Source organism: Rhinolophus ferrumequinum, chromosome 9 (genome assembly GCF_004115265.2).
Source record: "Rhinolophus ferrumequinum isolate MPI-CBG mRhiFer1 chromosome 9, mRhiFer1_v1.p, whole genome shotgun sequence".
Taxonomy (NCBI): Eukaryota; Metazoa; Chordata; class Mammalia; order Chiroptera; family Rhinolophidae; genus Rhinolophus; species Rhinolophus ferrumequinum.
Window position 1 is genome coordinate 37691203 of NC_046292.1, and position 25390 is coordinate 37716592.

At 35.5% G+C, this 25390-nt stretch overlaps 1 protein-coding gene across 1 annotated transcript in view; it reads left to right on the forward strand.

Annotated features, from left to right (window-relative positions):
- The window catches only part of ZYG11B (zyg-11 family member B, cell cycle regulator), a 70265-nt gene that overhangs the window by 22189 nt on the left and 22686 nt on the right, over nt 1–25390 (forward strand). The window contains exons 2-6 of the mRNA XM_033114306.1: nt 3717–3882; nt 12813–13567; nt 20315–20455; nt 22462–22638; nt 23564–23628. Of these exons, the coding sequence (XP_032970197.1) occupies nt 3717–3882; nt 12813–13567; nt 20315–20455; nt 22462–22638; nt 23564–23628 (1304 nt within the window). The remainder of the gene's footprint in view (nt 1–3716; nt 3883–12812; nt 13568–20314; nt 20456–22461; nt 22639–23563; nt 23629–25390) is intronic.

Sequence of the window (25390 nt, forward strand, 5' to 3'; positions counted from 1 at the left end):
TTAGGAAGATGATACAATGAAGAGTAGAAAAAGCAAAAAGAATTCATTGTTACAACTCAGGAAATAAGACAGACTAGGCCAAGTTCTACACAGGCAGAAGTTGAATTTGATTATTTCCTCTGAACTTTTTCTGTGCCTCAGCTACATCTAGCTGTAGAGGAGACTGGGATATGTAGTCTTTATTACAGGTGGTCATGTGCTCAGGTAAAAATAAAAAGTTTTATTAATGTGGAAGAAGAAAAGAACAGATATTAGAGTTGGCAGCTAACAGTCTCTGCCACGTTGAGCCAACAATTTAACTTTTATGAAGTATGTTTCCTCATCTATAAAGTATGTCTTTGTTACCCATCTTACTCAGTTATTACAGTATTAAATGTGTCCATGTGAAAGCGCTTTGTAAACTAAAATAACGTATATATTTTAATAACTTTTTGATTATAGAAATAACATGATGTATAGAAAGTTTGATTTATGCAGAGAAGAAAACTGATAGCACGTCACCCAAAGTTAACTAGTTAATATTTTGATTTATTTATTTCTGTCTTGTATTTATAATTTTATAAATTATTTTTTATGACAGCTTTATTGAGATACAATCCCCATACCATAAAATTCACCCATTTAAAGTGTGCTCAATTCACTGGTTTTTAATATATTCATAGAGTTGTGCATATAACCACAATCAATTATAGAACATTTTTATCATCCCCCCAAAAAGCCCTGTACACATTAGCAGTCACTTCCCATTTTCTTCCAACCTTCCCTCCCCCAGCCCTAGATGTCCACTAATCTATTTTCTGTCTCTATAGATTTGCCTGTTCTGGGTATTTAATATAGATGAAATCAGACAATATGTGGTCTGTTGTGACTGGCTTCTTTCATTTAGCACAATGTTTTCAAGGTCCATCCATGTTGTGTGATTTATCAAGATTCTTTTTTTTTTTCAATAATACTCCATTGTGTAGATATACTATATTTTGTTTATCCATTCACCAGGTGATGGACATTTGGGTTGTTTCTACTTTTTAGCTAATGCTTCTGAAACATTTATGTACAAGTTTTTTGTATGACATGTTTTCATTTCTCTTAGCAACATACCTAGGACTGGAATTACTAGGCTATATGGTAATTGCTAGATTGTTTTCCAAACAACTGGCTGCACAGTTTTACATTCCCACTAGTAATGTACGAAAGTTTCAGTTTCTCGATATCTTCACCAACACATCTTATCTGACTTTGTGATTATAGCCATGCCACTGAGTGTGAGATGTTATTTCATTGTGATTTTGATTTGCATTTCCCTGATGTTGAACATCTTTTTTCTTTTTTCTTTTAAATCGGGGATGGGATTTTCTAAGACCCATCAGCTCCAAGTCAAGTTCGTTGTTTTCAGTCTAGTTGTGGAGGGCACAAGCTCACTGGCCCATGTGGGAATCGAACTGGCAACCTTGTTGTTAAGAGCACACGCTTTAACCACCTGAGCTAACAGGTCGCCCTTCTTTTCACTTTCTTGATGATGACCTTTTTTATTTTAATGAAGTTCAATTTATCTGGTTGGTTTTTTTTCCTTTGGTTGTTTGTGCTTTTGGTGTCATACCTAAGAAACCATTTACTAATCCAAAATCAAGAAGATGTATATCTATGTTGTCTTCTAAGAGCTTAATAGTTTTAGCTGTTACATTTAGGTCTCTGATCTATTTTGAGTTAACTTTTGTATATGGTGTGAGACATGAGTCTTCATCTTTTTGCTTCTATGTGTCCGGATGACCTAGCACCATTTGTTGAAAAACCTATTCTTTTGCCCATTAAATTATCCTGGCATTGTTGTCAAAAACCGATTGACCATAGATATAAGTTTATTTCTGGACTGTCAATTCTATTTCATTTATCTGTATGTCTGTCCTTATGCCAGCACCACACCGTTTTGATTACTGTAGCTTTGTAGTAAGTTTTTAAATTGACACGTGTGAGTCACTCCAACTTTGTTCTTCTTTTTCTAGATTGTTTCAGCTATTTTAGGTCCCTTGTATTTCTATATAATTTTAGGATCAGCTTGTTTATTTCTGCAAAAAAGGAAGCTGAGGTTTTGATAGGAGTTGTATTGAATCTATAGATCAATTTAACAATATTAAATCTTCTGATCCATGAATGTGGATGTCTTTCCATTTATTGAGGTCTTCCTTAATTTTTTGATTTTGCACTTCTTTTGTTAAACTTACCCTAAATATTTTACTTTTTGATGCTATTGTAAATGGAATTGTTTCCTTAATTTCATTTTCAGATTATCCATTGTTAATGTATAGAAATACAATAGATATTTTTGTATTGATTTTACCGTATATGAGTATCTTACAAACTTGCTGAACTTGTTTTTATTTGTTGTTCTAATAGTTATTTTTGTGTTGTGAATTCCTTGGAATTTTCTTTATACGAGATTGTGTCACCTGCAAACAGAGATAGTTTTACTTTTTCTTTCCAAAATGTATGCTTTTTATTTTCTTTCCTTGCCTAATTCTAGGATCTTTAGTACAATGTTGAATAGAAGTGATGAGAGCAGACATTGTTGTCTGATTTTAGGGGAAAAATATTCAGACTTTCAACATTAAATATGAGACTAACTGAGTTTTTCATAGATGACCTTTATCAGATAGAGGAAGTTCTATAAATGTTTTTAATGTTTTACCTTGTATTGTGAGTATTTTTCTATGTGATTAATATATCTTTGAACTATAACTTTTAATGGCTATGTATTAATCAGCCATTAAAATGTCGTGTGTAGTATGAGTTAACTGTTGTGCTCCTGAATCAGTTTTTAATATGAAGACATACTTTGTCACTTACTATGTGTGGAATGCTGCGAAAGGTGTTACTTTTCTGAACTGGTTTTCAGTTATGCAAAAATGAAGGTAATACTTGACTGCTTTGTAAAATTGGGGTGAGCAATAAATGAAATAATGGACAATTCATGTAAAAGCCTCAACACAGTCATACTGAAAGCACCTAGTGGATGGGAGCTACTATAATTACAATTGTATTATTGTTGTTGGGGACATTTTAGAGTGTTTATTTTTATAATTAAAATTTTACACTTAAATTTTTATGCTTATTTAATTAGTTCTTTATTCCTCAGACTGGGATAACTGGTAACCTTTTTCTTTTTTGAGGATGCCAACACCGATAGCAACTTTTTTTACTTAAATATACTTATCCTATTTGAACTAGGTTGGGATGGGGATATTGTGGGAGATCCAGTTGGAAACTAAATGGGAGTTAGATTTTGGAAGGACTCAGGCATCAGTCTAACTAATAATCTGAGAATTTTATCTTTTGTCTTCAGGCCCCTGTGAGGCCACTAAAGGTTTGAGCAGGGGAGGGATTGTGGGCAGTACTTTAGGGAGATGAATCTGCTGTGCCTCTGAGGTTTTCCCTGACAGTCACTGACTTATTAGCACACCCTGCTATGTGCTTACATACTACCCAACATGTCCTCTATTATAGTGTTTAATAGACTTTATGTTAATATTTGTTTAAATGTTTCTCTTCTACTTAATTGAGAACATGGATTACATGTTATATTGCCTAACACAGTATCTAGCATAGTAAACACTGCATAAAAATACTTGCTGAATGAGTAAATGAATGTTTTGTTCTCTGCTTTTCTGGAAACTAACTTGTTGGCTTTTGTGTTCCCTTTATGTTTCTTCCTGGGCTCCAAGGAGGAGGCGTCTCCCTATTCCTTACTTGATATCTGCTTGAATTTCCTGACTACGCACCTTGAGAAATTCTGTTCAGCAAGACAAGATGGAACATTGTGTCTGCAAGAACCTGGAGTATTTCCACAGGAGGTGGCTGATCGACTGCTTCAGACCATGGCTTTTCATGGTAAAACATAATATAAACAGAGGAAATAAAACTGTGCTGTTAATTGGCATTGGACTTTGAAGTATTACTCTGGCCATTTAATTATTTTCTTAGAAATAATGGAAAAGGCCAGATGAACCTGATTCCAGGAAAAGGAATTCATTTATTTTTGCCTATCCTGCCACTTTTGTGTGATTTGAAATAAGCATTTTTCTTTTCTCATCTGAGCAAATTTCTCCTCCTCCTCCTCCTCCTCCTCCTCCTCCTCCTCTTTCATCTTCTTTTTTTTTTTTTTAGTTTGAGAAGCATTCTCATGGCAAAAATAATTTCCCTAACTTCCAAAATATTTAGAAGTGCTGGTATAAAATACTTACATCTTTATTTGGCAGTGGGAGAATCAATAAATACTATTATAGAAAAACCAGTTTCTTCTTTTGACCTTTGAAATGGGAAAGCTTAGATAATTTAGTACTTCTGTTTTCAAAAACAAATTATAAAAATAAATTGGGACAGTCTCATCTATGAAATTTTGGTTATGTGTGAGGATTTTTCTTCTGTTTAAGTTTTGAGTTGAAAGTGATATAATACCTTTATATATTTAGGGTTTATAAATTCTTACAAGTAGGAAATACAGTTTGTCCACAACTACAAAATAGAATGAAAATGTGTCAGTAATAATAACCATTATTTATTGATTGCCTGTTACATGCCAGGCATTATATGTGTTTTCCTTGAATTTTCTCAAAAACTATAAGGAAGCTATTATTGCCCACTTATATACAGGTAAGGAAACTGAGGTTCAGAGAAGAAATTTATTAAGGGTCACACTGCTAATAAATGGTGGAATCCTGATTCAAATGCAAGTTTGTCTGATTCTAAATCTGTGCTCTTTTCACTGGGCCACACAACCATCCTACACTTACGTGAGAGGTATCTCTGCTTCTAGATGGCAGATAAATGATACACACTTTTGCTGTGACTTAAAAAATAAATAAATATATAAATATATATATATATATATATATATACACACACACACATATATACACATACACACACACACACACACACACATATTACATTTAAAGTATAAATGTACATAATGCATTCCAAGGAAAGGTGGGAGAAATAAGCCTGTAATTGAGGCATTTTGGAATAATTTAGTAAAGAAGACTTCTATACTCCTTGGTTTTCACTAAGTTGCTCATGTCTGTAGTCTCTTTGAATTTTCCAACCTTGCTGCCAAAGGATAATTTCAGTAGGTACTATATAGGTTAAAGTCCCCTTAAAAGCTGCACAATTCAAGAGATTATGCCAGTGCTAACATTTCTTTCTAGTCTCAATTTAATGATTATGCTTAACATACTCAATTTAAATATATTAGCATAATCAATTTAAATATACTTTTAAATATAGTATATACACATGTAACTAGTCTTTTAAATGAGAAGAGTTAGGATGGCTGGTTAGCTCAGTTGGATAGAGCGCCATGCTGGTAACACCAGGGTTCCCAGTTCGATCCCCTCATGGGCCAGTGTGAGCTGCACCCTCCACAACTAGATTGAAACAACTATTTGACTTGGAGACAATGGTCCTGGAAAAACACACTTAAAAATAAATAAAAGTTTAAAAAAAATGAGAAGAGTTAATGTTAACTGAAGTTTTAACTTTGCCATATTCCTTTTGAAATATAACTACTGATAGCTAATAATAGAGCTAACTTTTATCGAATGCTTATTATTATGTAATAAAGTACTGTGGCAGATGCTTTATGTGGATAAAATAAAGGAAGTATTTTGTAAGTAAGTCAAACTAAATAAATATCCTCCAGCCTCTTGAAGAGGCTGTATGCTTAATCAAAATGTATTTTTTACTTCTTTTCAAGCTGCCTTCAGATGAGGAAACTGAGGGTCAGAAAACTTCTGCGCCATTTGTGTTGCCCTAATATGATTACCTGCCTTATTCAACAAAAAGTGTTCTGAATTATTTAATCTCTTTGTAAAAATCATATCCTCTTCAAACAATCCAGAGTGGATACTACTGACAATATACAAAAAATGCATTGCCAGTTCTTGTCAACAATTTTAAAAAGTTATTTCATAAATTTTTCTGTGCGTTTTAAAATTTTCATAATAAAATGTTTGGGAAAAAAGTTCCATGAATGCTTTTAAGATTGATAGTATATTTTTTTCTAATAGCATAATGATTTTAGATAATACTTATTTACATTAAAAATTTTTTGCTTATTTACCCAATTGAAAGGATTAATAATATTGGTAACAACCTTTATTAAAATAAACCTGATGTTAAAGAGTTTTACTTATTGGATTTATTATTGTTTTGCCATAATCTTTGTTCATTCTGCTCATTCTATCTGTGTCTCAGTGCTAAAACTTTTCCAGGAAATGTGCATGTAAGAGTTAGGAATCACAATAAGAATTTTGCCATCTAATGGTAACACATCTGTGTTATACTGTCTACCTAACCTAAAGTAATACATCTTGACGTGTTCATGTTTGGGATTAAATTGAAACCTTTTGAAGCATTATAGATTACATCCTGGAACAACTAAATAGACTTTTTAAATGACTGAGGGTTTATACTCCCAGACTAGTACCCCACTTATCTGCAGGTCACATTGCTGGTCACTTCAGTCTGTAGCCTAAACCAGAAATAAATAAAAAATGCTTTGGGGCAAAATCCTTGAGTACTCCTTGTACGAAACCCTGGAGGAACCCTCATTTAGAACATACTGATTCTTAAATACACATAGTTCTAATTATCTTTATTCTTTGACCACAGTAAATTAAGAATTGATAATCTGAAGAGTCAGGCTAACAACCCCAGCAGATCGTATGACAGCAAAGGAAGATTTAGCTTAAATACATTGTAGCAAGTACAATTATTAGTCATGGAAAAAGATAGATGATTCTTCGGTATGTTTATTTTTGAAAGAAGGAAAAGATCTAGAAAGATTTCGTTCAAATATAGTTAATGATATTTGTGTAGTGCTTTCAATTTGCAAAATTCTTTTTATGCATATTGTCTTACTTCATCTTTACAGCATCCCTGGAAAGGAGATATAATTATTCACATTTTGCAGATAAGGAATCTTAGACTTGTGGAGTAACTTGTCTAGTGTCAAATAGCAAATAAATAGTGCAGCCAGGACTCAAACACAGGATTGGTTTCTAATCTCATTCTCTCTTATTTTTAATTCCTTGCTCTCTTAATTCCATTAGTCTCAAATGTAGATACTTAAACTTAGTTATTAGAAAAATTCATTTAATGTAGACTGACCCAAAGAGGCCAGGATGAGAGCAAAATTTATAAGGCATGGTGATAGTTACTATAAGATTAAAATCAGTCTTAACTCAGGAGTCTGAAGTTTCAACTGTAAAAAGCAAAACTAACATTTAAAATTATGTATAAATTTATTTTGTGGTATAAACCAGGCAAACATTGATCTTAACTCAAGATTTATTTCCATTTTTGTTTTTTATAAGGGTCCTTAACAGAAGATCCTTAACATATGTGTGAAAGGTGTTACTAGTAAGTGCAGAAGAGGCCCAATAGAAGTAAAATATTTAAGAAGGAAGCTCCAGAGAAGAACATTATTGAACACCTCTTGCATGCCAGGCTCTATTAGGTATTGAGTGTGCAGTATTGAATACAACATGAATCTTGCTCTCATGGAGTACATAGTCCAGTGGGAGACATAATTAAGAAGCAAGCAATCATATATAGAATTACAACTCGTGATAGAGTCTCTGAGGGAAAAAGAACACGTTTTTCTCAGGGAGAATGAAAAAAGGAAGGTATCTACTTTAGCTTGGATGGTCAGAGAAAGCTTCTTCAAGGAGGTGATAATTAGGCTGAGACCTGAATGATGAGAAGGAGGCAGGTCAGTGATATAAAGATAAGGCCCCTCAGCACTGCCTAGGAATTCTTGAGTATTTTTCTAATCAAATACTCAGTGCTCCCAATAATTGTTTCAGATGTTCTTTGCTCTTCTGAGACTGTCTACCACTTACTCTTAGCAAGAAAATTGAAGCCATGGGGTGGAAGTCCCTTAACTCAATGGCAACACATCTTCAAATTTTCAGCAGAGCGATCTCTTTTTTAAAACTAAACTTTGTATTTTTAAGACAATTTTGATTTTACATAGAGTTGTAATAAATAATATAGATGATACCCTCTTTCTCCAATGGTAATATCTCGTAAAACAATAATACAATATCACAGCCAGGATATTGACACTGATACGGTCAAGATAGCCATCTCTATAAGGATCCCTCATGTTGCCCTTTTATAGCCACAGTCACTTCTCTTTTGTCCCTTCCCCCTCTGTAACCCTTGGCAACCATTTCTGGTCTCCATTTCTATAATTTTGTCACTTCAAGAATATTATATAAATGGAATCATTCAGTATATAACTTTTTGGGATTGACGTTTTTGACTCAGTATAATTATCTGGAGATTCATCCAGATTGTTGTGTATATCAGTCCATTCCTTTTTATTGCTGAGTAGCAGTCCATGTTAATGAAGTACATCGGGTTGTATAACCATTCAACCACTGAAGGACATCTGGATTGTTTCCATTTTTTAGCTATTATGAATATAATAGCTAATATGAATATTATCATGCTACAATCATCCATATACAGGTTTTGTAAGAACATACGTTCTAATTTCTCTGGGATAAATACTCAGGAGTGCTCTTGCTGGGTTGTATGGTAGTTGCATGTTTAGATTTTAAGAAACTGCCAAACTGTTTTCCAGAGGGGCAGTACTATTTTATACTCCTGCCAGAAAATATATGAATGATCCAAATTTTCTACATACTCACCAGCCTTTGGTGTTATTACTGGTTTTTATTTGAGCCATTCTGGTAAGTGTGTAACCATATTTCTTTAAGTACTTTTTCAATCCCACCCTCTTTCTCCTTCTGCGACTTCAGTGACACAAATAGCACTGTTCAGTTTTGTTTTGTTTTTCCAGTGTATTGTTTTTTTTCTGTTGTTTAGTTCTGAGTAATTTTTATTGTTATATCTTTTAGTTCACTGATTCTTTCCTCTGTTCCTTCCATTCTGTTGAACCCAACCATTATTGTATTTTTCAGTTCTAGAATATCCATTTGGTTTTGCTTTATATCTTTTATTTTTTTTGCTGACGCTTTCCATTTTTAATTTGTTTCAAGCATGTTTGTTATTGCTCACTTAAGCATTTTTATGATGGCTCCTTTAAAACCTTTTTGTTTTAACATTTTTAACATTTTTGTTATCTCAGTGTTGACATCTGTAGATTGTCTTTTTTTCAGTTTGATATCTTACTGGTTTTTGATATAACGAGTGATTTTTTTTATTATTAAAATCTGGACATTTTGGGTATTATGTTACGAGACTCTTCTGTTTTAATTTGTGTCTCTGAAACCATTCCAGCAGCGGAAGGTAGAGGCTGCTACCTTATTGCCAAATTAGGGTAAATGTTCTGGTTCTCTACTTCTTTTGACACCCAAGATGTGGGGGCTCCTCATTACTGTGTAGGGTTTGAAGTTCTGGTTCCCCACTAGGGAAACCCCACTCTACCGATACCTCCCTAGCTAAGTACCTCATTTTTCTTCCCAGTGGCCTCCACTTGACACCATGTTAGAGTGAGGTGACTTCATTACTGTGTAACAGTGGTGAAAGTCTTGATGCTCCACTACCGTGTTTCCCCGAATATAAGACCGGATCTTATATTAAGTTTTGCTCCAAAAGACGCATTAGGGCTTATGTTCAGGGGATGTCATCCTTAAAAATCATGTTAGGGCTTATTTTCCGGTTAGGTCTTATTTTCGGGGAAACACAGTAGGCTTTCTGAGACACCGCCCTAGCAGGGAGGTGGAAGAACACCTCATCACTGCCAGATGGATATGAAAGTCCAGACTCCCAGATGGTATCCACTGTCATCACAGGGTAGAGTAGTTCTTACCACCCAGCAGGGATAATAGTCCTGGCTCCTACTCAGCCTCCTCTAACACCTCCCTGTGTGGAGACTGGGGAAAACCAGTTATAGTCCAGCAAGGGTGAAAGTCTAGGTTCCCCTCTTGGCATTTGCTGGTGTGGGTGAAGTTGGGACCACAGTTTTTTTTCTGTGGTGTAGGCTAACGTAGTTACTGTCTAAAAGTTTTCTGTCTTGTGTGGCTGCCCCTTTCCTGGTACTATGGCTAGAGTGAGCAGATTTTTTGGAGATGTTTTAGTCTGTGCTTGTTGGTATTGCCAGGTTGCCAACTTCTTCAACTTTTAAGTCTGGGAAATATGGACAAGAAAAAACCCAGGAACTCCATCACCTTGTTCTTTAGGTCCTAAGATCCCTACCTGGTCTGTTTTCTTCACCTTTTAGAGTGATCTCGCCCCAGTTCACCTTCCCAGCCTCATTTCTTATCTCTCCCCACCTGTGCACTTAAATCTCCAGAAATGCACCATGTTTTCACCCATATCTAGGATTTTACCTATGTTCTTCCCCTCTTTGTCAGGGAAACATCTTGTAGCTCTAGCTATTTCTTATATTCAAGCAATATAGAACTACTTGCCATTTTCTCACTATGTGATGTGTCTTCACATCTCTAAAGCTTTTTGTGTGTGGCATTTTTAAAATATTGACATACATTTGAAATACAATTGACATAATAGCTTCAGGTATACACTGCAGTGATTGGATATATGTATTCTAAGGCTTTGTTTATGTTATTTTCTTTTCCTTTAAAACCCCTCATCTCCTTTCTCCATCTTTAAATTTTTCATTCATCTTTGAAGGACTATTCAAAGATTACCTTTTCCATTGAGTCTTCCCCAGATCTCCAGGCATGATGGATTGCTTCCTTTTCTTTGCTTCCATGGTACTTTGTACTTGGCTCTGGTACACCATGTATCTCATTTTGTTACCATTGTTTGAGACTTTTTTCACTCCATGGAATTTTCAGTTCTTTGAATATACAGGCATATCTCATTTTTCTTTGTATCTGCAACATTTGATACTATTAGTTGGTGCAAAATTAATTGCGGTTTTTGCAATTCTTTTTAACCTTTTTTTTTTAAAGATTTTATTGGGGAAGGGGAACAGGACTTTATTGGGGAACAGTGTGTACTTCCAGGACTTTTTTTTTTTTTCCCCCAAGTCAAGTCTTAGTTGTGGAGAGCACAGCCCAGGTCCAGTTGCCGTTGACTCGAGGAATTGAACTGGCAACCTTGTGGTTGAGAGCCCACTGGCCCATGTAGGAATCGAACTGGCAGCCTTCGGCGTTAGGAGCATGGAGCTCTAACTGTCTGCGCCACTGGGCCGACCCTCTTTTTAACTTTTTAAACCGCAATTACTTTTGCACCAACCTAATATTTGACATATAGTAATTGTTTAATAACTGTTCAATGGATGGAATCCTATTATGAAATTTGCTCCCCTGAAATAGAGTTCAGGTAGTTTAAAGGCTATCTCTAAAACAGCACTGCCCGATAGAAATATCACATGAGCCACAAATGTGAACCACATATGTAATTTTAAATTTACTAGTGGCCACATTTAAAAAGTAAAAAGAAATAGGTGAAACTAATTTTAATAATTTTATTCAATCCAATATATCCAAAATACTATTTCAGTGTATAATCAATATAGAAAATTATTTATGATGTATTTTACATTTTTTTGGTACTAAATCTTCAAAATCTGGCATGTATTTTACACTTATACCTTAATTTGGATTATCTGCATTTTAAGAGCTCAATAGCTGTGTGTGGCTAGTGGCTATTGTGTTAGAGAGCATAGCTCTAGAAGAATGGAATTCTGAATATATAAGTAGTGATTTTTATTGTGACAGGTTTTGTAAAGGTTTTTCTTGATTTTAACACTTTAATGCGAAGTATGCAAAATGCACTAGAGAGCAGTGTTCCCTTAAAAAAATTAGTCCTAGTTTAAGGGTGACTGGCTGGTAGCCTGAGCTATATCTTTAGTATAAGGTCTGTGAAGTGCCACTTCGAGTTCTTCCCTTTACTCTAGGCTATTTATTTACCTGGTCCCAACTGTTTATTATATTGTATCGTATCATATCATATATCATATCATATCATATATCATATCATATCGTATCATATTTATAAGACCCGGTCTTATAGTAAAATAAGACCAGATCTCATCTTAATTTTTGCTCCAAAAGATGCATTAGAGCTGATTGTCTGGCTAGGTCTTATTTTCGGGGAAACATGGTAGCTAGTGGTTTAATAATGAACTGTAGACATATATGAGTGTGTGCTGAATATATTTGTGTGTAGATATGTGTTTATGTGTATAATAGCATGTTATAGTGAATTTAAAGGCTAGGTTAGATATGCATTGGTAATGAATTTACCCCCAGATCTAGTAGCTTAACACAAAGTTTATACCTCACGCATGGTTCATAAATTCTACAAGTCCATGGAGGGTTCTGCTCCAAGGTCACCCTAGGATCCAGGCTGATAGAAGCTCCATTCTAATAAAGCTACACCGTCTAGATCTTGAGGCTCTTCCTTTGTCATAGCAGGAAAAGACAGCATTGAAAGTCATGCACTGGCTCTCAGGTGTTTCAGCCTACAGCCCACTGTAGGGAACTAGGGACATAACCCCATCGTACTCCAAGGGCAGACTGGGAAATGCAGTTGTCCACGTGTTCAGACAAGGAGAACCAGATGTTAGTATCAGTAATATCTACCACAGTCCTGATTCTGCCACTTGCTTGCTCTGTGACCTTGGAAAGCCAATTTTTTGAGCCACCATTTACTCATCTATAAGTTGTAGGTAATATTTTTACCTAAGTTGATCGCTATATATGTTAAATGAAATACTGTTACATGGGAGTGCTTTGAAAAGGTGAAGTATGCTGGAAATTTTAGCTTTTCTTTAACCACTTTTTGAAGTTAAAATGCTGCTTGTTTTTTTCCAGGTCTACTGAATGATGGAACTGTAGGTATTTTTAGGGGCAACCAGATGCGCTTAAAGAGAGCTTGCATTCGCAAAGCGAAGATCTCTGCTGTTGCTTTCCGGAAAGCCTTCTGCCACCACAAATTAGTGGAACTTGATGCCACCGGTGTGAATGCTGACATCACGATTACAGACATCATCAGTGGGCTTGGCAGTAACAAATGGATCCAGCAGAATCTCCAGTGCCTAGTGCTGAACTCATTAACTCTGTCCCTTGAAGATCCTTATGAACGGTGTTTCAGCCAGCTTTCTGGCCTTCGAGCATTAAGCATCACCAACGTTCTCTTTTACAATGAAGACCTGGCTGAAGTTGCCTCATTGCCAAGATTAGAGAGCCTGGATATTTCTAACACCTCGATCACAGACATCACGGCTCTGCTGGCCTGCAAAGATCGACTCAAATCTCTAACCATGCACCACTTGAAATGTTTAAAAATGACAACTACCCAGATACTGGATGTTGTTCGAGAACTGAAATATCTGAATCATCTTGATATTTCAGATGATAAACAGTTTACATCAGACATAGCTCTGCGCTTACTAGAACAAAAGGACATCTTACCCAACCTCGTCTCCCTGGATGTTTCTGGGAGAAAGCACGTGACAGATAAAGCTGTTGAAGCCTTTATACAACAACGGCCCAGCATGCAATTTGTAGGTTTGCTGGCCACTGATGCTGGTTACTCTGAATTCCTCACAGGCGAAGGACATTTGAAGGTTAGACTTTAATAATGTATTATTTGTCAGGCTGACCAATCTCTTAGTTGCATAAGATTCCATTAAGATCAATGTCTAATATGGAGTATATTCATGAAACAAGATGTTATACGGTAGAAAGACATTGCTTTAGAGGCAGAATCCTAATTAAAAATCATAGCTTACTTGCTTTATGACACATAGCAAGCTGTGATGTAACTTTTTCGAGTTTTCATTGCAGAATTCTTCTGAAGATTAACAGTTATATCTGCAAAGTACAAGTCATGTAGTAGGCCCTGGATAAATGATAGTTCTTATCATGGTATGTTTAGATATTTTGAACCACTTAAGCATACCATTGTTAATGGATCACTTCAAAAAAACGAGGGATACTCCTTGTTGAATTGCAGATCTAATGGGAGATGAAGTTCTCCAAGGAGATCTCTACTGTAGAAGTGGTGTAATTTTGCTTTTCTTAGGTTTATTATGTCTAATGGTTTAAATTCAGTTTAGCAAACATCTGTTGGGCTTGATACAGTTTGGGATTCAAAAAATGAAAAAGATAAAGGATCTACCTCGCAGGAGCTTAGTCTGATAGGAATGATGATATGATCCCAAAAATTTATAAAGCCTTCGATCAGTGTAGTTGCTGTAAAAGCATAGGAGAAATTTCTTCTAGCTGGAGAATTCGGGGCTTGATGTAGAAGATGGTATCTGTGTCAGACCTTGAAGGGTAAAATTGTGACAAGTTTAAGGAAAACTACTATTTTTTAACATACACTGTATCCTTTAGATGCTTTATATTGATAGGTATTACCCCATTTTATAGATGAGAAACATAGACTCACAGAAATTATATGATTTACTGTTAGTTAGAACCAACATTTGGATCTATATCTGTGTAGTTCCACAGCCCCATTTCCCCCACCTACTCGCTACACCACTTAAGCAGAAGCATTCTTTGATCCTTCCTGGAGCAGAGTCAGGGTTGGCCTAGAAGTGGGTATTGTGGTCAAAATAGCAAGGTATCTTTTTTGAGCAACCATCAGTGGTCTCAAAAAAAGAGAAGAAAAGATTATTTATAAACATCTCTCTTCTTAGGTTATTTTTAAATTTAGACTTTAAAAAATAGAATGTAGAAAATTATTTTGAGTTACTCTTTTCTATTCATTCATTCAATAAATATTTTATCAAGTGCCTCTATGCACTAGGTACTCTGCTGGACATGGTGATTTGATGGTGAAGCCAAACAGATATGATCTTGCCCTCACGGAGCTTGTAATTTAGTGAGGGAGTCAATCAAATATATTCCATATGTGTGTGCATGAGCAGACAGTTTACATATATATTTATATCATATGCATGCATATTTGTATGTTAAATGTACACACACGTATATGTATATGTATGCTTTAAACTGTAGGAGTATAGTACCAAGAATCTAGAAGATACACAGTATGAGATGTTTAACAGAGACTCGACTTAGTTTAAGCCTTCTCCGAGGAATCGATACATGAGTGGAGATCTTAAGGGTGAGTAGCTTGGTAGAGAACATTCGGGCAGAAAGATAATACATGCATATTGTGTGTGGTAGGAAGAAGCATGGTACATCCAAGGAACTGAAGGAAGGTCACTGTGGCTAGAGCTCAACAGTAGAAAGTCACGGATGATGAGATGAGGTTAGAGAAGTAGGTGCCAAGGCCAGACTTGGCAAGGTCACATAAGCCAGGTGCAGGGCAAAAAGAATATGAGGAACTTACTTAACTTGTTTTAGAACAAGCTAGATTTCTAGCACAGGGCTTGTTGGTAAAGGAAGCACAGAAATGTAAATTACTATTTTAATGTTATTTAACTGCTTAACAGATGAGTCAGACAGTAAAGAATTGTAAAAATTAAAGGAGAGGAAATCCCAGTGTGCTGAGAGTCGAGGAAGGATTTCCCAGAAGAGGTGAGCTTGACCTGCGTCCTAAAGGACAAAAGGAATGTGTCCCTGGTACATTAAGTTAAATAACCTCAAGGTAAAAGATCCTATAACAGTTGTGATCCCAGAGCAGTACGATTTTTGCTGATTCTTCTTGTAATCAATTGACCCTAGAGTAAATTAGCCTGTTTTAAAATTGAGGTTAGCAGGACATCTGTATTCCACAGTGTCTCTGTGAAACCAGTTTGATTTCACAAATGCAACTATTATTATTTTGAAATCTTGGCTCTAGGAAACACCTAGTTGATTTGCTATCATTATCTAATTTCCATCTCTATAAATGTTGAAACTGATTCACAACTTTGACTACAATTAAAAGTCACCTTCAGTGTACTTATGTGAGATGATGGATGTGTTAACTAACTTTACCATTGGAATGATTTGTAGCATATACATGTATCAAATCATCATGTTGTGTACCTTAAACTTACATAATGTTATATGTCAATTATTCTTGATAAAGCTGGAAAAAAATTTTAATAAAAAAAAATCACCTGGGGAGCTTGAACAATTAAATCAGAATCTCAGGGAGATGGGACCCAGGCTTCAGTATTTTTTTAAAGCTCCTTAGGCAGCCAAAGTTGAGAATCATTGTTTTAAAATAATTTTTTTTAAAAAAATAGAGATCATCAGAGCTTTGCCCTTTATTCAGCTATATGGAAAAATTGATGTTCCTTTTAAATTATTTGTTTGACTACTGATTTTAAAGCTGAAAAATAATAGGTCATGTCAAGGGAGGAGAGCACAGATTTTCCCGTCTCCCCTTTTAGAATTGTCTAATTTAGAAAGTTGATGACAAACTTGTCTGAAATGATTATCTTTGTATTGTGATGCTTTACGATAGTTTGGATTGGCTTTATGGCTTTACACTCCTCGGTTTATCAGGTCGCTCTAAAGGATGCAAGAAGTAGAGACAATGTGAGTCCCCACTGTTCTTTATAAGGCATTACTTGTATGGTACTCTGAGTGGGTGGTTATAAGAACAAACAATTTGTTTTTTTGCATTTTCATATAAATCACTTATTTTGATCTCTTGACTCTGTAAGAGAGGTATTATTGTCCTCAGCGAGAGGGGATGGCTTTCTTAAGAGTCACAACCAGATGATATTGGAGCTTGCCCCTTGCCCTTGGATTGTTTGATTCCAAAGTATATGTCCTTCCCACTACATCTCTTTGCCCAAACCCAATCACTGGCAGTGTACTAAACCCGATGCTAGTTCTCAGTCTCCACCTTGTTTGATCTAAAGTGGCATTTGAGACCTACTCCAGAGAAGGCAAGAGGAGAAGCAGAAGCGTCAGTTAACACGATGACAGTGGGAATCATGTGGCCATCAGGCTCTGTGTACTGTCCTTACCGTGTGCCTGGAACTCGTTACATGGATTAATCCTCACAACCACTCTATGGAGTGGAAGGTACTAGAAGTTCCCGATTACACGTAAAGAAAATAAAGCCTGGAAAAGTAAAGGGAAAAATAAATAAATAAAAAATAAAGTGGCATTTGACACGTTGATTTTCTCCTCCTTCTTGAAATACTTTTTTCACTTAGCTTCTAGGATTTCACACCTGTTTTCTCCCTGCTTTCTGACTATTTAGTCTCAGTTTCCTTTATTGGTTCCTCCTCATCTCCCAGGCCTCTAAATATTGGAGTATTCCATGCCTCGGTCCTTAAACCTATATGCTGATGACTCCCAAATTTGTATCTCCAGCCTAGACTTCTCCCTTGAACTAAGATTCCTATGTCGAACTGCAGCAATCAACATCCAGTGAAGGTAGATATAAATTTCTTAAGCAGAGGAGTTGATCCATTTCAAAAAAACATTTACTAAGTACTTTTTTAAAAAGATTTTATTCGGGAAGGGGAACAGCACTTTATTGGGGAACAGTGTGTACTTCCAGGACTTTTTCCAAGTCAAGTTGTTGTCCCTTTAACCTTAGTTGTGGAGGGTGCAGCTCAGCTCCAGGTCCAGTTGCCATTGTTAGTTGCCGTTATTAGTTGCTGGGGGCGGGAGTCGAGGAATCGAACAGGCAACCTTGTGGTTGAGAGCCCACTGGCCCATGTGGGAATCAAATCGGCAGCCTTCAGCATTAGGAGCACGGAGCTTCAACCGCCTGCGCCACCGGGCCGGCCCCTAGTAAGTACTTTTTAAAGATGTCTGAGTTAGTGCCCCTGCCCTAGAGGAATTCTAGTCTAGTGGAGAGGAGACAGAGCAAATTTAAAAATAGCTTTAATCTGGTGTGAGAGATCCTATAATAAAGTTATATACAGAGCGCTGTAAGAAAATTTTTCCTCAGAATATAAATTTTAGTTTTAATCCATATGTTAAATACTAACAAGGCTTAATTTAGTGGTTATGGACATTTTCTCTGTTTTAAATTTTTTGCAGAAACTTGTGCATACAGACTTAGGTTTTGATCTAGTATATGAAATTGATTGAATTGAAGATGCTTATATAGTTTGAGGAGCCAGATTGCTTGATTTGAGGGTTTATCACTCACTGGCTAGAGAAATGTTGATGAATAAAACATACAGACAATGAAATTGGTGTAGAGTATTTAACATTCCAGTAACAAAAGTTCTTTAATTTTATATTCAAAGGTAACTTGAAGCTGTATTTCATAAAAGATATTATAAAGCTGTTGGAATCAACCAAATGTGGTAAATGAAGTTTGACTGAGATCATTGTTATAAAATTTGCCTCTTACAATCTTTTTTGTTTCACATAATATTTTAGAGTCTTTCCAAATCTAAGAGAATCTAAAAAAAAGTTCAGGGTGATTCAAAAAAACTGAATACTTGGAAAATTTTTATCATTCAGTAACTGCTTATATATGTGAATACATAGTCAAGACCAATGTGTATATATGTATAGTATACATAAATAGTTTAAAAAGCATTTTGTAAAGAAACTAACGTTATATGTACAATCTTACAAATGCTGGATATGTGCCCTTGTGTCACTTAGCATACATCTGTGGTATAGTCTAATTCATGTTAGACCTTTGTAGCATATCATGTCAATAGTCGAACGTCAGCTGTGATGCAGCCCTTCGTTTCCTCAAAGCTGCACATTCCCACCTGAATGCTGTATGTTCGTATAAAACCTGGTTGCTGAGTAATATTTTTTTCTGAGTAATATTTTTTTAAGTATTTATTTTTGTGTCACCCAGTATAATGCTACTGCCAAAAATTTCTTCCAACTTAATGAGAGGATTATATCTCTCTGAATGACATTTGTTGCATGTTTTTTAACCTTATAAAATAAGACAGATACAAAGACCATAAAACAAATGTATAGCTTACTGAGTAAAAATAAGGTGAACACATTTGAGACCATCACTCAGGTTAATAAATAGAATTTTGTCACCTACCCTGAAGCTCTTCCATTGCCCCATCCTGATCACAACTCCCTCCTTCCCCACAAAAGTAACCTCAATTCTGACTTTAATAATAATCATACCCTTGCTTTTCTATATAGTTTTATGAAAACTTTATCTCTAGGCATTTAGTTAATCTTGCCCATTTTTCAAAATTATGTCTTTGGATTATCTTTTAATTTATAGGTTTCCTCTTCATCCCTTTCTTTTCCTTATGATTTGTCTGTCAAAGAATATTAAAGAATCCAGACTTTTTGACTTGCAGTTTCCCTCACTCTGGATTTTCTTGACTGTATAGTCTTGATGCGTATTTCTGTCTTTGAATTTTCTGCAGATTGGTAGCTGGATTTGAAGGCTTAATCAGATTCTTATTTGATACCTTGGACAGAACCTTTAGATGTTGTGCTCTTTCATTAAGGGAGTACATAATGTTTACTTGTTTTCTTTCTGTGATGTTAGCAGTTGTTGACATTTAATAACTACTTCCATTAATTCATTGGGGACCATGGTGCTGTTCTAATAATTTCTTTTTCACTTATTACTTGGGTTACTTTTATAAATAACCACTTTTTGTTATATATATTTGGTTACCCAATTGTACATGAACCACAGTTTAAGTCAAGTATATTAACCTATAGAAGTGGGAAATTCCTAGATGGACTTAATTTTGAACAGAACCTCTTGATGCTGAATGGGAGCTTGATAAATCTGGGGAAATTAATTAATACATTTATTTTGATGAATACAGAGTGTTTATTGTGAGGCACCCATAATGCTAGCTGTTGGGATACAGTGGTGAATGGGTCAGTCTAGTGTGGGGATTATGATAATGGCTATTCAGGAGCTGTTTAAAGGGGAGCTGATTTAGATTGTGGGTCAGAGAAGGCCCCTCTAAAGAAGTGTCATTTAACTTGAATTGGAAAGAATGAGTAGAAATTAGGCAAAGAAAGAGAGGGAGATTTCAGTCAGAGAGGATATTACGTATAATACTCTTTTGCTGGGAAAGAGGTTGGCCTATTGAAAGATCTGGAAAAAAAGGCCAATGTGGTTATAACATTGTGAGTTAGGGGGAAAGGGATTCCTTAAGAGGCAGATAAGAGCCTAATCACAAGGTAAGAACTTAAAAGTAGTGTTAAATAACTTTTTACTTATTTTAGACACAGTGTAGAAAATTTTACCCATAGGCTTATGGTAGGGTCTGAGCCTATCTAAAATATATCTCTTGAGCATATGTATACTAGCCATACTTTCATAGGATGACTATTCTGGATGGATTGGAAAGTAATAACTCACATTTGTTTTATACCTTACATAGCTAACCTGGATGCCATCTATATAAATGATGTTTGGATATAGAAAGTTAGGGGGTTGAAAATAATCCTAAAAGCTAATTTTCTGTCTATGTTCAAAGGTATCTGGAGAAGCCAATGAAACTCAGATTGCAGAAGCATTGAAGCGGTACAGTGAACGGGCATTCTTTGTCCGGGAAGCTCTATTTCACCTTTTTAGCCTGACTCATGTGATGGAAAAAACAAAGCCAGAAATTTTAAAGGTAAGAATAAGAAACTGGGTCTAAAACTTTTGAAATTGTCTGCCTGGATAGATGATGGTTTTGTGAAGAATATTGGGAACATTTTTCATGTAGACTTTGTAGTGTTTTTTTTTGTACTAGGATTGATGATGTGTGATTTCAGTTATTAGCTGTAAATGAGAAAGAGAAAAAATAGTTGCTTAATGTTATCGAAGTTTTATAGTAGTCTCATTAAGCAATATAAATGTCTTCCAGGTCATATTTAACTACCCAAATCAGCGGCCAGTGTGATTTTTTTTTACCAGTTGTAGTAGAAAATGGAAGTATATGACTGGAAGAGGACACTGCATTGTATATTAGCTCTATATTGCTTCCATATAGGCTCTTTTTAGAAATACATTATTGGAATTCCATAAGGCACTTTTCCATGCCATTTATGAACCTCCTGTGTTTTCATAACTAATGCATGTTATTCCCCAATTAAGATTTTTTAACCAAGACAGCTTTTGAAGGGCAAGAAAGGAAGATTCTTAATTTTGTTGATTGCTTGGGGTAGTGTTTATCAAAATGTGGTCCTTTGTCTACTAGAAGTCTGGAATGTTGCTTATTTTAAAGAGCATATTTGTGAACCCTTCCCCAAGAAATTTCGATTCAATAGGCCTAGATGAGATAAAGGAATCTGCATTTTAATAATTCCACAAGATAATTCTTATGCACATTCAATTTTGAAACCAGTGAGTATAGGACTGTGTTATATTTGGTACCTCACTTAGTGGGCACAACATACTCAAGAGATAAGTTTTATTTTCTAATTCATAGATTGTGTAATTGAGGGTCTGTAAGGTAAAGTAACAATAAGTTAGTGGCAGAGCCAGACGTGACTTAATCTCTGGGTACTTAAATTTTGAGAATGGAGTGCTTGACTAGGAACCAGTAACGTTTCAGTCCTAGGATGGTATCCCCAACACCTGCCACTTCCTCCATACATACCAGAGGATATTGACACTTGGTTTATGCGTTGTCTTTTTTGGTTTTGGTTGCTGTGGACCTGAACAACAAAGGACTAGACCTTTAGTCCTGAACGGAAATATTTATCATTCATTTATTCAGAGAATGATGCAGAGAGAAATACAAGAATATAGGCAATTATTTTAAGGAGTTTTGCTACAAAAGGGAGCAAAGAAAAAAGGTGGTAGTTAGTTGAAGAAGTATGTTTGTTTTTAAGATGGAAAACAAAATAGCTGTTTATGTGCTGATATGAATGAACTGGCACAAAATTTTGAAAGTGATGTAGGAGTGAGGGGAGAACATATGAAGCAGTATCCTTGAGTAGACAAGAAAGGAAGGATCTAGCACGTAAATTGAGGGATTACCTTTAGACAAGAGCCCCTCCAAAATCATTTATGGTAGCAGGCAGGAAGGCGGCATATGCCTGTGTATGTGCTGGTAAGGGGGTGCATGCGGCAGTGAGAATCTGAAGTTCTTTTCTGATTGCTTTGGTTTTCTCAGTGTAGTTGGAAGCAAAGTCTTCAGCTGATAATGAGGAATGGGAGGTTTTATTGGGGGTTTGAGGAGAGAGGAAAAGGTGAAAAATTGTTAGCTAAACCAGAGGGAAATGAATGGATTTTATTGTACTCTAGCTTTTGCAGTGTTTTCAAGGAACTGCATGTTGGGATTCAGATGTGAAATTTGCCACTGGTTTATTCAAAGTCAGTAAGAATTTATTTAGTGCTTAGCAGGCACTGTACTAGGTCTTGAAAATACAAAGCTGAGTTACCTGAATAGAAAAGATTCATTAGCCTTACAGAAAAATCTCTGGACATGAACAACTTGATACCTACCTCGACAAATGGGGAGGAACTAAGTATTGGTGAGTAACTTTTATTTCCTGGGCTCTTTGCACATGAGGATAAAAAAGATACTTAAGACATCTTAGAAATTATTATAGATCAACAAAATAATGTTGCTATGTGAAGAGGGCTTCTATTTATAAGGTAGGTTAAGGGAACTAATTTTTTTTTTCCTAGCTTGTGGTTACTGGAATGAGAAACCACCCTATGAATTTGCCAGTGCAACTTGCTGCAAGCGCCTGTGTATTTAACTTAACCAAGCAAGATCTTGCTGCAGGAATGCCTGTCCGACTTCTGGCTGATGTGACCCATTTGCTGCTCAAAGCCATGGAACATTTTCCTAATCACCAACAGGTAAGCATATGGGCATGTCCATTCAGATATCCTCTTAGTGTCTCCTACTCATCTCCTACTTCCATACAGTTCAATTTAGTAGACCAAGGCTGGAAATTCAAATGCCTTTGGAGGCTGTAAAGTAATAAATTTGTGGTATAACTAAGTGTCAGACAACAGAGAAGTAGAAAACTAAAGTGTGCATTCCCTGCCTAACAAGTATTAAATCCAAATGTTGAGGGAAATAGTGCAAGCTATATAAAACTCATTTCCTTGATCTTGAGTTTGTGGTAATTTCAGCAAACCAGCATAGAGTGTCTGTTCTGGTCCAGGCCCTATCAAGTCCTGGGATACAGAAATGAATAAGACATGGATTTTCTATTTCTAGCAGTATGATAGACTACATAAACTGTCCTATCATGCAGAAGGAAAATAAAAATACTGCTTGAATAATATTTTTAACTCTTAAAATTTAGCAGTGAGTTGGCAAGTTAATAAACACTTAGAGGTCCAAAACCAAGTATAAATGGCAACCCAGGCTGGTGAGTGGATCACTAAAGCCAGCTTTCCTCATTGAGGGCAAATGCCAAACTCGATGAACTTTAGGCTTTGTTTTTCATGGTCTCTGGATGCCAGGTGGACAAAAGACAAAGCAAAACCCACCCAAAGTCCACCAGAACAGGAGGCTATCCACAGTTATCCTATTTATTATCCTATTTTTCTTTCATCTAATGGAAAAACAAAAACAATATGTGCAGGTAAACATATGGATCCAGTAGAAGTCAATCTTTTCAACAACAGTAGGTGGGCAGAATAAAGGTTGTAAGAAATAAGTGATGTTTCATCACTCTTCTTTCTTTTTTTGTAGAGGCTGCCCCTGGTTAAAAAAATAACATAGCAACATTTTATTCAGGATTTTTTTTTTCTCCTTCCTTTGGTTCTTTAGTTACAGAAGAATTGCCTCCTTTCACTTTGCAGTGACCGGATCCTTCAAGATGTTCCATTTAACAGGCAAGTAATAGTCCTAGAACTTAAAATGGGGCAAAAGAGAATTTTAGAAATCTGTTGTGGGTCATTTCTTATCAGTTAAGATAACCCTGGTGTACAATTAATCAAGTGAGTGGGATTCTACGTTGCCTTAGAGAATGCTAAATCTACTTTCTCTGATTAGTGCTTTGACATTCATGATAGCAGATTGACCCTTTTCATAGCCCTTTGCTTAAGAATTTATATTGATTATAGTTTTTAGAATATCCACACAATATTGTGGGCATAGAAATTGAGGCATGTAGAGATTCAGTGTCTTGCCCATGGTTTTATGACTAGTAACTGCCAGGCTAGAAAGACTTAAGTCTTCTACTTCTAGGTCCAGTGTTCTTTTCTCTGTATCATACCACTTATTTTTACTGTTATTTGATATTGAATTATAGAAGAAATTTTTCAAAGAAAGCCATACAGCTAGATTCCAATAAGTATAAAGGATTCTTTTGTTTTCTAAGATGTTGTGATTTGGGAGCTAAAAAGTGATTTTTTTTCACTTTACTATTTTAAAATATAATTTTTTAATGATGATATTTTAAAAATGAAATTTTTACTTTATTATTTAATGAAAAGTACATTTCTCAAGCAGTAGTTTTACTGTGATTTACTTTTATTTGGGTAACTACACTATTGTCTGACATGGCTGAGGAATTACTTAGGTGTTCCATTTATTAGTATTAGAAATAGTTTGAATAAAAATATAACTATATATAGATCTCATGTAGATGACTAGTTTTGTTTTATAGCTGTTGAGCAGCTATACTGATCACATGAAGTCATAGTTAGAAAAGGCATAGTCACTCTCTTAAAGAAAATTTGTAAACTAGCCCAGGGGGTGGTAAACTTTTTCTCAAAGAGCTAGATAATAAATATTTTAGGCGTGTGAGCCATAGGCTTGTGCTGCAACAACTTAATTCTGCCATTGTCCCTATAGAGCAGCCATACCAATATAGAAACAAATAGGAGTAACTATGTTCCAATAAAACTTTAGAAAACAGGCAGCTAGGCCCACAGCTATAAAATCATGATAGGCAGACTATAATTTGCCTACCTCTGATCTAGTCAATGCACTCTGCTAGAATTGAGCTTCTTTGTGGTCAGAGACTATAATTGGTTAATATCTGTCTCTAGTGCTTAAGTGGATATTTAACGGATGGATGGACGAATGAATAAATGAGTATAATAGAAGACAGAATTTTTCATAGCTGAGGATGACAATGCATTGGGCCCCCGAACAAAGAGGGAAAGATTCCATCTGATTGGTGATTTAGTGATAGCAGATAATAAAGATAACCAACACGTATGAAACATTGGATATTGCCAGGCATTGTGCTGTTTTACATATGCTTATTTAGTCCTTACAATAGTCCTATGAAATCGTTACTCTTGTAATCTTCATTTTACAGATTAGGAAACAGAGGCACAGAGAGGTGATAAAATAGTAAGTAGCAGAATTGAGACTTAAATCCAGACTGACTCAGACACTCTATTCTTTGCATTCACCCTATATTGCTTTGAAGATGAGAGCTAGTTGAGTAGATTGTTTTATGTTTTGGTAACTGCACAAATATAGGCACAGAGAAAGTCGATAATAATAATACTAGTAAAATATAACCTTTATCAAAAGCTTGCTGTGTGCCAAGTTCTGTACTAAGTTTTAAGCTTTACAGGTGATATAATTTAATCCTCGCAATAATCCTATGGACTAGATCTTATTATTTTACAGATAAGA